The sequence below is a fragment of the Dipodomys ordii genome, unplaced genomic scaffold, assembly GCF_000151885.1.
Source record: "Dipodomys ordii isolate 6190 unplaced genomic scaffold, Dord_2.0 Scaffold150, whole genome shotgun sequence".
NCBI classification, from domain to species: domain Eukaryota; kingdom Metazoa; phylum Chordata; class Mammalia; order Rodentia; family Heteromyidae; genus Dipodomys; species Dipodomys ordii.
In genome coordinates this window covers 2,839,772-2,852,640 of record NW_012267366.1, presented here as the reverse complement: position 1 = coordinate 2,852,640, position 12,869 = coordinate 2,839,772, and the positions used below count along the sequence as shown (strand labels likewise).

Below are 12,869 nucleotides of genomic sequence, written 5' to 3'. Positions count from 1 at the left end.
TTGATATCATTTTCCTTCAGGAAAAAAATACTATGATGGCAGCACTTCAGATAATGGACTGGAAAGAGGCATATTGGGAGCAGGGATGTCAGTTGGCTCAGAAGACAGATTCTGGTTCTTTGCAGTGGAGTGAGGTAAGGAGAAATGGATGGGTTCTGGGTGGAACCAAAAAAAATAACCCCATGGTAATGGATTAGAGTTGTTCATTCACTTATTCATTCAACAATGATTTATTGACTATCTATAATGTTTCAAATCCTGGGTTAGTTTCCAGCCATCACCAACAAAAAGAGAAATACAATCATTGTCTTCATTGAGCTTGAATTCTACTCAGTTGGGTGTAGAATGTGGGAGAATGCAAATGGTAGAGTGCTGTTTCTGGAATGAGGCCTAATGTTGGAGGAATATGTTAAGAAGTAGAGTAATGATGACTTGGTTTGGGCCCATGTGGATTTAGAGTGATCATTGGCAGATGATATAAAGGAGACAAGTAGAAAGTTGGATAGTTGGACTTTGACAACAATGACTACTGTAACAAGTTGCTTTTATTAATGCAAGTCAGATTAGTGATATTAGATATGTTGAGAGGGGAGCCCGTGGAACTAGCACCAGTGGCTCACACCTACAATCCTAGCTATTGAGGAAGCTGAGATTATGAGGATCAAAGTTCAAAACCAGGCAGGCAGGAAAGTCCTTGAGACCATTATCTCCAAGAAGTCACCCAAAAGCTGGAAATGGAGCTGTGGTACAAGCCTTGAGGGAAAAAAATATGCTAAGAGACAATGCCCAGGCTCTGAGTTCAAGACCCAGGACTGGCACACACAAAAATGTGAGGCTGAATTTTATACTTCAACATAGGAACTGTACCAAAAGGATGAGTTCTTAGGAGCTAGAGAAAGATATAGTGGCTAGGTTGAGATGGGTGGGTGAGGGATTTTCTGGGAGAGAGGAAGCTGAAATGAATGGTGTGATGGAGAAGGGGCAGGGAGATAAGCAGGAGAAGGAAAGACAACGACTGTGTCTATGAGAAACAGTTTGTCCATCCTGAAGGCTCCAGAGAGCTATGGGGGGTTTCCAAGCAGTGAGAAATAGAGATTTTGCAACATATGCAACAACCTTCACAGATTTAAAGAGAGTTCAATAGCCTCCAACTAGATTTCTGAAATGGTTAGATATGAAGCTACACAAAAAACAGATGGAGATTTGTTGAAATCTGATATTATTTAAAAGACTAATTAGAAGCCATCCTAGGATCTCTAGTACAGGTGGCCAAGCGTATTTCCTATGTCCTCGTCAAATTCAATTAGTTTGGATTGCCAAGAATATCTCCCGGGGTTAGCAAAAAGTCGAAAGTTACCAGAAGATGAAATCCATGCACTGTTTGCACATGACCACAGCTCTCCAGAGAGATCCTTTCTCTCAAGCTTTATTACTTTCACATGCCTGCCTTCAGGTGAAAAGGCGAACCTAAGAAATCTGAGGTGGATTGATTTCTCCCAAGCCATCATTTTTGATGTCATACAAAGTGTCACTTATAAAACTCTCCAAAGTGTTAATGAGTGACACTTGGGTCATCAAAAACTTGTGAATAAAGTAATGTTCCTTATCCATAACAAGAAATTCCTTCAAATGCAACTTAGAATAATAGCTCTGTTGGAAGGTATCAGAATTTTGTTATCAAATCTAGTCTTAATTGCATTGGTTTAAAAATATATGAGCCAAGTTGCTCACCTTGAGCTGAAGAGCTGAGGGATAGCGCCCAGGCCCAGAGTTCAAAATGCATGACTGGCAAAAAATAATATATATACAGTGGCTCATGCCTTTTATCTTAGCTACTCAGGAGGCTGAGATCTGGAGGACTGAGGTTTAAAGCCATCCAGAGAAGAAATGTCAGTGAGACTTCATCTCCAAAAAAATCAGCAAGAACCTGGACTAGAGGCATGGCTCAAGTGGTAGAGTGGCAGCCAAGCAAGCAAGTTAGCTCAGCAAGTGAGAGATCCTGAGTTCAAACCCTATATGGGGGAGGGGGTGGGAGTTGTGTAAGAATCAATTCATATTTGAGAATTATAAAATGGATTTGGATAGAGAATTGAACAAATCAAAGCATACCAGTTCTACCCCTGGCAGCTCTGTGATTACATGTTCTATGCACATTTCCTGGAAGAGATCAGGCAGCTTGAATCAGAACTCTAGGAAAAACCAGCAGAGGAACAAGGGCCATAAATAAGCCACATGCCTTATAAGTGATAGGCGTGAGGTCCATGTATTCACCCAGTTTTGTGAGCTGGCTTCAAAGGGCCAGCCACAACTGAGATTTCACTGGCTTAATCATCAAATTCTACATCTGGACATGAAAAAGGGAAATTAGTTTAAAGGGGAAAATGATTAGTAGATAGAACTGCTAATACTTAACTTGTTGATTTGTAGTTGCTGGAGAAAATTGATTTATTACACCAAGAACTCAGTTTTGTGTTCTATGTTGCCATTTTAAAAATACACACATGCAATGATTTCAACATTTTAGATTAAAAAGAAAAATAATTATTAAATAATTATTAAAATGTTTGCTTAAGTTGAAACAAAATGGTCCAGGGGAAGGAAGAAATCCAGCACATATAAGCATGGCTTCAATATATTATTTTATTAAAAATATTAAAAACTGTTTAGAAAAAAGTTTTAACTTTTCTTTCTACAGAGCTCTCAAAGGATTTTCCAAGAAATGTAAGCAAATGATCAGGATTATTTTGCCAGCAATCTCTGCTTGCTCTTTGCTCTGATTTTGTACTCACTCCTTAGGTTTTCCATCACTAATTTGATAGTTCTTTTTTAATTCCTGGTGGTGAGTATTATGGATAATGAAGTTGCAATTTTCTATGCTATATGTGACCAAGTATCTGTGACTTCATAGACACTTGAAGAATTGACTGATCATGGAAAAAAGGTTAAGTGCTCACCAAACCCATGTCTATATCTCCTGGATTCACAACTATATTATATTTCACAACTACCTGTTAGTTAGGTGAGGTCATGTGACTGGCGAGGCTCAGTGAATTGGGAGTAGATGGAATACAGGGTACCTCCAGGCCAGATTCACAAGGTTCCTATGAGATTCTTCTCTCTTCTCATCAATCCATTGAATAAAAGGAATGTTTGGAGATGAAGATGGTGCTCAAAGATAGAAGGAGGCTGGCCCCAGGGAAGGCATGTGGTAGAGTCTTTCACTTTTACTCTCAGCCAGGGAAAGACATATGCTTCTACTGTGTTCAGTCACTGAGATTTTGAGGTAGTTTTATGTTGTAGCCTATCATTACCCACAGTAATATTTAAAAAGCCATTGCTTTCCCTAAAGTGAACTATTCATTGTTTCTTCCTTATATGAACCTACTTGTATAAAAACCTTATGAAGAAATGAGTAGAAATTGCAGTTGATTTCATATTTGTGAGGCATCCATTTTTTTAATGTGTGCACTTGGACCAGTCTACTCTGGAATTGCATAGATGATAGTTAAAGCATAATATCATCCATTGGAATTTAGGAGATGACATCAATGAGCTTTTTAGGCATTTGGCTGGATTGATCCAACCTCATGGAGCCTGATAAAAACTCAGGTGATGATACAAAGAACTTTATCAACGTAGAAGGTCTGATCTTAGATTAAATCAATCTCACCAGCATCCCCTGCCACCTTGGGAGGGCTAAATGGCTGGTCAGCTTTGTCTCTCTCTTTCCTTCCCCTCTCCAGCTCTCTGTAAATAATGGTTGACATATAAAAGACCGGGCATTCAGTTTTGAATCATTGTAAGTGATCAAGTCTGTGTTGAGAGAAGGCCTGAGCTGAAGGAGTCTTTGCTATATGTTGATTTGCCAGAGTTCCTTTAATGAATTATGCTGCTTGCTTCCTCCATTGATCCAATTAATCAGAAAATCACTGTCTCTACAGCTGAAGTTAATTGAAACACATTCCACGTGTTGTGTAAGTAGTATAGTATTTCTGCATAGGATTCCTTATTTTCTGTGAAAATATATTGTGCCAGAATTCTTAGTATGCTTGTTTATGGTCTGATTCCAGGAAACTTCATGATATTCTCCAAGACAAATGGAGAAGCTAAACCTCTTCTGTGGATGTTTAACTATATTTAAATATTTCCATACAAATAAAAAAAATTATAAATGGGGACAACATGGTACAGTCATAAGGTTTGCTTGTTACTGACATTTTTTTGCCCATCATGGGGCTTGAACTCAGGGCAGGGGGCTGTCCCTGAGCTCTTTTACTCAAGGAAAGCACTACCACTTTTAGTCACAGTTCCACTTTCAGTTTTTAAGAGGTTAACTGGAGATAAGAGTCTCATGAGGACTTTTCTGCCTGGGCTGGCTTCAAACCATGATCCTCAGATCTCAGCCTTCTGAGTAGCTAGGATTACAGGTGGGAGCTACCTGTTCCTGGTTGATTTTTTTTTTAGGTTTTTACTTTTTGTCACAGCTCCCAGTGTTACACGTTCATTCTCCCTAACTAGTTAGAATTGTGGCATCCATCTTTAAGAGACAGAATGCAAGTCCAATTAGTCCAGGGATACTCAAAGAATCTCACTCTCTCTAATGTGGAAGGGATTTAAGAACAAGAGTCCAGGAAAGGCCTGCAGATCTAAAGAATGTTTATGATTGAAATGGATACTCCAGGACCTGGAAGTATTTTCAGCAGGTTACGGAACACACAATGTTAGGATCTCTAAACAAATGTGATGTAATGGTTCATCCTCTTGATCTTAAGGTATCTATATAGATTTTAATCTAATATATGGGTTAGCCAATGGGATATCAACTCATTTTTGCCATGATGAAACTATATGCAGTACTGATCCCTCTGGACAAAACACTATATTTGAAAGTGATTTAATTATCCTTGGATGATGACATGACCTTTAAATCTGCCACTTGTTTACTGTAAGATCCTGGGCAAATCATGTAAACATCCTCATGCCATCTGTAGAACTGGAGGTGCGATCTGTAGTTTACATTTGACATTGTAAATGGCTCTTTCATATGTATATATATATATATATATATATGTATGTATGTATCCTCCCCTCATATTACTGGGATTTGAACTCACGGTCTTGTACTTGTCGAACTTATTTAAGTTACGTGCTAAGCTGGAGCTCTACCACTTGAGTCATGCCTCTAGCGTGGCTTTTTGGCTGGTTATTTTGAAGACAGATTCTCACAGACTTTTCTGCCTTAGCTGGCTTCAAATTTCAATCCTCTGAATCTCAGCATTCCCAGTAGCTAGGATTAAAGGTGTGAGCCACTGGCTTCTGGCTTCAACCCCTTTTAAAAATAATGACATAGGGGGCTGGCAATGTGGCTTAGTGGTAGAGTGCCTGCCTAGCACACATGCGGTCCTAGGTTCAACTCCTTGGTACCACATAAACAAAACAAAAAATAAAAGAAATACAATTTAAAAAGTAATGACAAAAAGATGTCATCTCCCAATTTCACTTCTGTGACACATGGTACAGAACTAAGTTTAGGTCAATGGGATGTAAGCAGATGTACCATGAACAACTTCTCAGATATGGTCGTAAAGCAAGGAGGGTTGGTCTTCTTTCCTGCTGTTTCCAAACACATCCTGGAATGCGGAGATGTTTGTTGGAGCTCAAGAAGCCACTTTAGACCATGCAGGGAAAGTCTTCTGGTGGAATCCAAAAGTGATTGGAAACAAGTTTCTGATTCCACAAGTGCTATGAGAGCTCAATTACTCACACCTACGTGCAAGAGAAATATAGGTCTACCTTGCTTAAGAACCCCAATGTCATTTGACCTGTGAGGCTCAGTTTTCAGTTCATATGTGACAGAAAATCCAGATCAAGTGAACTTTTGTTCTTTGGCTTCATGAGGTTTTTATCTTTTCTGAGCTCATTGTTTTCTAGGACTGCCATGACAAAGTATCATTGGGTGACTTCAACAACTGAAATCAATTTTCTTACAGTTCTGGAGGCTAGAAGTCCAAGGTCAAAGTGTAGGTAGGCTTAGTTTCATTCAAGGCCTCACTTCCTTGGTTTGCCGATGGTCTTCTCCCTGTGTCCTTGCAGTTGTTCTTTTGTGTGTGGCTGTGTCAAGCCTCCTCTCTTACAGGGTCCCTAGTCATTTGGATAAGGGCTTACCAGAGTGATCTCACTTTGAACTTAATCCCATTTAAAGATCTCATAGTTACATTTTGATTTGCTAAGATTTTTGGTTTCAACACATGACCTTTTTTGGGGAGAGGTATGAATATAAGTTAGCCCACATTACTTTAAGACATCTGTATGCCCTGCTACCACTGTCCTCACAGAAGTTCCTATTCTAGAATTTGTCAGTAGGAACATAAATTCCTCATAGGTAGTTCCCTGTATTACCGCAACAAAATGGTTGCATTGTGGTATATGGCCAGCCTCATTTCCTGATCTCTAAGAGCTCTCTCTGTTGGCAAATGTCAGTTCTGCCTGAAAGTACAGACAGTCCCTTCCCCAAACCTCTCAATTAATGACTGATAGGAGAATACCCCAGCTCCATTGTTTTCAGGAAGAAAAACTCTGAGGCTCATGTCCAGCTGTACCCTAATTTCTTAGCAGTGTTCATTTACAGTGATAACTTTTTTCTTTTTCTATAATTCTTTCATTGCCATACTTACCCTCTCTCTGACCAGAGCTTCCTAATATCACCTTAATCCTGGTACCTATAGATGCCCACCCCCACCCTCACCCCCACCCCTGGTGAAATCCCAGGCTACAGGCACAAACTGATAAGCACCCAGATAGCCTTCCCTACATGGGGGGGGAGGGGCTGGAGAACTAGGAATCAAATAGGAAGGGCTCCAAAGAGAGTTATGTCAATGTCCAACCTGAAAGTTACCTGTCAAAATCATAGGTAGAGTCTGGAGTTTGCTTCTGAGAAAATGCAAACTTACAGAGGGAAGATCGTGGTGTTTAGAGGAGGAACACTTGTTCTAAACTATTTCCTTGATTGCACTAGATTAGTGAAGCTGAACAGGATTATTAGTGACAATGTGTGAACAGATACTTCATTAAAAATATCAGGTTTTCCTGCATTAAATTTCCTGAGGAAATTAACTTGGAAAATTGGAACATCACTAGACTTAGAACCCAAGACCAAGTCAGTGCAATTCATAAGAAGTTGCTTACTTTCTTCAAGGTTTGCTGTTCCTTCATCAAATGGACATAATACCAATTTCTTTTTTTTGTCGGGTGTGGGGCTTGAACTCTGTGCCTGGGCACTGTCCCTCAGCTCTTCAGCTCAAGGCTAATGCTCTACCACTTGAGCCACAGCACCACTTCCGACATAACACCAATTTCTTAGGATTGTTGAGAGAACTGGTTGAAATAATGTTGAAAAGGGCTTTCTGTAGGGCTGGGTAATGGCTCAAATGGTACAGGACATACCCAGAAAGCAAGAGGTCTTCAATTTAAACCCCAGAACCACAAGAAATAAAGAAATGAAAGGATTCTCACAGGGTAGGGTCTCAGTAGCTGTTGAATGTGAATATGGTTTGTGAAGACTAGACAGTATGCTCACATTTTAATGTTTATGTCACCATTACTTATGGATATAAATCAAATATAAATGAGACTTTGTTACTATCTAAGCTAATGAAATGAACTATGGAAATGGGGTCACTCAGAGTGACTTCTATGTTATAGTTACATGTTCCATGATTGCTATTTCGCAGAAACACTAGACTTTTGGGTATAACCCTACAAATCTGATTTTAAGCATAAATAGATGAATGATATGACAAGTCAAAAACAGTAAAATTATATATAAAATGAAATCCAGCCCTTAAAAATAAGAACAACAGACTTAAAACTCAATTTTCCTATCCTATGGAAGGTTTAATAATATCTCCTCTAACCTAAAGATGGCCAAATCCAGATCCCTGAGATCTGGTAATGTTACTTTACATGTGAAGGGTTTTGGAGATGTTGATCAAGTTAAGCATTGTAAGATGAGACTATCCTGGATATAATCAGAAGGAGGAAAACCTAGAAGAATCAGAGAGAAAGGAAAGTAAAGAAAGACGAGATCTGAGTGATGTGGCCACAAGCTAAGGTTAGCTGGAAGCTGGAAGAAACAAGGAATGGGACCCCCCCCCACACACACACTGAGCCTCCAGAAGGACCTAAGACCTTACTCACCTCACTTAAACTTGGAGTTTAAACTTCCAGAATTATCAGATGATAAATTTGTATCTGATTAGGTCATGAAGTTTGTGAAGTTTGTGGTGAATTGTTATTATGACACTTCCTTACTATGGCTTTGAGGAGAATCATTTCTTCACATAATATATCGTCTTATTTAAATGAAGTCCAAGAAATGAAAACAGGAGGTTTTAAAAATTATACTGTTTACAGTTCTTTCCCCCTTTGGTTTATTCCCTTTTGTTGCTGTTTTTTTTTATTTCTGTACCCTCTGTCTTGTATATACGTTTAACTGATTTAGGGAGGGGAAGGGGAAACACAGAAATGCTGGAACGAAGGATGAACCAATTCAGCAGTAATACTCACTAGACATTATATTGGAAATGAACTCTACAACTTGGGGGAGACAGGGGTTGGGAGGGGAAAAACAGAGAGAAAATGAAGGAGTGGGAAACACTGTTCAAAAAGAAATGTACTCATTACCTGACTTATGTAACTGTAACCTCTCTGTACATCATTCTTACAATAATTTTTTAAAAGAAAAATATATGGTCTGAAGTAAAGAAATCTCTCTGTATGAACCCAGACTTTCCCTCATGTCTCACATTATTTTCATTAGAACAACAGAGAAAAAAATGTGTGATGGAAATGTTGTAAGAGTTAGCTACAAACTTTAATCTCAAGAATAGAAAAGTTGAGAGAGCCTACTTATTCTTTGTTCCCAAGGCAAAAAAGATCACAGTTAGGTCTCTTGGAGTACTAGAAATAGAGCTCAGACCAATGTTCTATATCCACGCTGTCCATTAGCAATTAATAGCCACATATGGCATGCAAAATTTTCTAGTAGCCACATATTTTTAACTGTGAAAGAAATGAAGGGCCAGGCATGATGGGAAATATTTGCAATCTCAGATATTTGGGAAGTGAAGAACAGAAGGATCATGGTTCAAGATCAACCTGGCAAAAAGTAGATAATATCTGAACTAACAAGCTGGTTAGCATCTGTAATCTTAGCTACACATGAAGGATAGATAGAAGAATTTCAGGCCCACAGAGAGTCTCATGAAAAAATATGAGCCCCCATCTGAAAAATGACTAAGGCAAAAAAGGGTTGAGGGTGTGTGTGGCACATAGGGGGGACTACAACATGTAGGAGGCAAAAATAAACTAAGAATAAATGAAACCAATTTTGATAACATTTTGTCCACTGCTGTATATATACACTGCTACTGTCTCAACATGCAATCAATATAAAATAATTAGGTGGACTTATCCTGCTGTTTGCATGCTAAGTCTTGAAATTCCAATGTGTATTTTACATGTATAGTACATTTGACTTAGGTTAGCCACTTCACATGCACTCAACAACCACCATTTGCTAGAGTGGACACTGAAGATCTAGGTCCTATAAATATTCAAAGGTCATAAAACAGAGGGTGTAAAAAGGTATAAGGCAAATCAAATCTGATGCATGAGAGCAGGTGCATGCATACAGCTAATGAATGATTCATTGGTGAATGTTAATTGTCCCTTATACAACAAGTACAATTTAAGTGCTGTACCATTTCCTAGGTCACAAAATCATGGTACAGCATTTCACTGCAAAACATTTAATGCATATACTAAAGCTATGTCCCAGCCATAGGTTTTCCTATAAATAGAAAATAACTAGTGGACATTTTTCTTCTCTTTTTTTCTTTTGCAGTGAGTGCTCTATCTTCTATGTAAATTAAGGTGGAAACTGGAGTTAATTAAACATCATTCCTGCGCAGTTCTCGAAGAGCTGACCACTTGACATTTCCAAGCACGTGCAGCAGATAATAAACATACAAGCTCACTAACCTGACAGTGTATAAAGAAACCACATTTCACATCTTGAAAAGTGCAGAATGGCAGAATCCGGACATTGATTTTTCCTTAGTTCCTCAGGAGGGCTTTTCAGCTTTTAGTTTGGTGGCACTTTGAAAATGGAGCTCCTGGAGGTCACAGTTTGCCTGCCACTAAATAACTATTAGTCTCACCTCCACATCACCCTTAGTATTTCTCAAATGGGCTTTCTAGCAAGACAAGACCCTCCAATGTTCAAGGAAAATGTGATTATGAGCACATTGCATCTGCTTACATTTTTTATCATGGGAAAGAAATTAAACCTCACGATCACACGCTGTAAGAACCTGGTTTGAGGTTAGCTCTGTTTGAATTTCAAAATCCCTTAATACCATAGCCAACTTTGATGAAAGATTTCTTTTCCTTTAAGTTAAATAAAGTCAATCAGGACCACCATTAAGAAGTCTGAACCAAACCCAGGCTTTTATCCTCATCTCCCTAGAAATCAGAACTAAAAAAAAAAAAAATCTCACTCAGCTGTGAGTGATTTTACTCCCCAGGGAATTTAGGGCAATATCCGGAGAACTTTTTACATTGTCACAACTTGCCTGGGGGATGGGCGATACTGTCAGAGTGGTTACTGGCATATAGTGGGTAGATGCTGGGGATATTGCAGAACATCCCATGGTTCATAAGACAGTCCCTCCTCTCCCCCCATACAATGATGTAGCCAAACACTAAAGGTCAAAGGCACCTCAGTGAGAAACAGCACTGTAGCACACCCAAGGAGGTAGCCGGACATCACACCCACAAGACCAAGAGACCCTTTCTAGTGGCTCTTCCCCAAAAGTTTGCCAACTGCGTTGGTGGAGAGGAGTGCCAGTCGGCCACACTATCTTGCATCCTTGGCTCCATTGCGTATTTGCTATGCCTCTTTGGGCAAGTCACTTGACCTGTCTGTGCTTCATTTTCTGCCTCTACAACACAGGGATGATAACAACAGCCCCCCCGGCCCCCCACAGCTTGGTTCGTTTTGGGTGGGTTAATAGTCCTGCCACATTCCTGATCTGCAGGAAGCACTATGTGTGCTTACTAAGTGGCTTTGCAGATGGGGTGGGGGGAGGGGCGAGGGGCGGGAGTAGATAAAAATGTTTCGGGGCTCAGAAGAGCTATGAGTCCATAAGGAAGCGGCATAACGAGGGTGAAAATCCTCTCACCTGACAACCACGTCCTTTTATTTCAGTTGATGAACCTTAATGAGGAGCCAAGGGAGGAAAGCAGCCTAGCTTTTCCTTGGCTCAACTCAACAACAATGAAACCATTCGTTGTACCATCCCCAGTTTCTTGTCCTTTCCCAACACAACCAGCGACCCACAACCAGTTGGCGCCCTCTGGATACAACGGAAAACACCAAACTTCACACTCTCCCGCCCCCTTCCCCCGGGGGACCATCACACACGCGGGGAGGGGTCCCCACAACAGACACCCACAGAGCACTGAGTCCTTACAGACCCCTCAGCTGCATGCACAACACACACACACACACACACACACACACACACACACACACACACACACCTGAGCGCCAGGTGCAGTCAGCTGATACGGAGGCAATTAGTTGCTTTGCAAAGCCCAGGCCCAAGGGGCACCGAGAGGGGAGCGCGTGGGCGCCCCCAAAGCCTGGCATCGCTGTGGAATCGAGTCTCAGCACGCTCAGGCACCCAAGCGCTCAGCCCTGCACGCGCGATTACCTGGTGGGCCAAGGGTCAAATCGAAGAGCCTCGGAAGGGAGAGTTGAAGCCTGAGGGGCAAGGGACCAGCTCCATACTCACCTGGCCGCAATCCCGAATCCACCTGCCACCCAGGGGAGCAGTAGCGGGAGCATGAGGCCCCAGGGCGGAGGCATGTTCTTCTAGCCAAGCCTCTCTCCTGCCTGCTGCGCCGGCGCCTGCGGGGATCCGGGACCCAGAGGGACGTCGCCTCCTCTCTCCTCAGCCCTCCGCGGTTGCGACCGCTTTTGAGGGGCGCTCGCGGCTGCGATTGACCCGAGGGAGGGGGTGCCCTGGCGAAGCGCGCCGCCGCGGCTCTGGTGCGCACGAAGGGGGCCCGGGTGAGCGAGGGAGGGCGGGGCGGCGGTGCAACATCTGGCCGGGACCCGCCTCCAGCCAGCACGACCCGTGAGTCCTCGGCACTCTCGGTGCACTCAGAAACGTCTCCAGCCTCCTCATCTGGCTTCACGCTCGTCGGGGGTCAGGCTTCATTGCCACGGTGTTCAGATAGGAGACATGCTGCGGTGGTACTTGCTTGAGCGCCAGGGCTTAGTGGAAAAGCCAAGGGTTCGGTTCCTAATGACACGAGATCATCTTTCCCTGGCATTCAAGTGTCCCTACTTGGTCAAGGTTTCTTTCGGCAACTACAAAGCATGGGATGCTAGAGGTGAAAGGTCAAGTCTGGCACAATTTTGTCCTTTGCTGAGTGAGCTCTCATGGTTGTTGACAACAGCTCACTTCCATGGGATCCGCAGATGATATTGTAATAGAGGGTCAGCATTGGCAGAAACGGGGCATACTGATCAGGCTAACATCTTTGGGGTCTTGATATTCTCGGTTGTGATTTGTTCTTCCTCTCCCAGCATCCATCCTCTCTGGGATGCTTCTTGGTGGGGCAGATTCTATGGTCCCACAACATGGCTTTGGACTTGACCAGGGGATTTGCTTTGGCTGGTAGTATGAGGGTGAAGTTAAACCGTGCTAGTTCCAAGCCCAGGCCTTAAGACACCTGAGCTTTTTTATTTTTATTTTTTTTATCCTGGCTATGAGAAGACCTTGTGCTACTTAGATTAG

At 41.7% G+C, this 12,869-nt stretch overlaps 1 protein-coding gene across 1 annotated transcript in view; it reads right to left on the bottom strand.

Annotated features, from left to right (window-relative positions):
• Positions 1–11,932, bottom strand: part of Egfl6 (EGF-like-domain, multiple 6) — a 46,205-nt gene extending 34,273 nt beyond the window's left edge. Inside the window, exon 1 of the mRNA XM_013032103.1 lies at positions 11,859–11,932. Coding sequence (XP_012887557.1) covers positions 11,859–11,932 — 74 coding nt within the window. The remainder of the gene's footprint in view (positions 1–11,858) is intronic.
• Between the last annotated feature and the right edge of the window lie 937 nt (positions 11,933–12,869).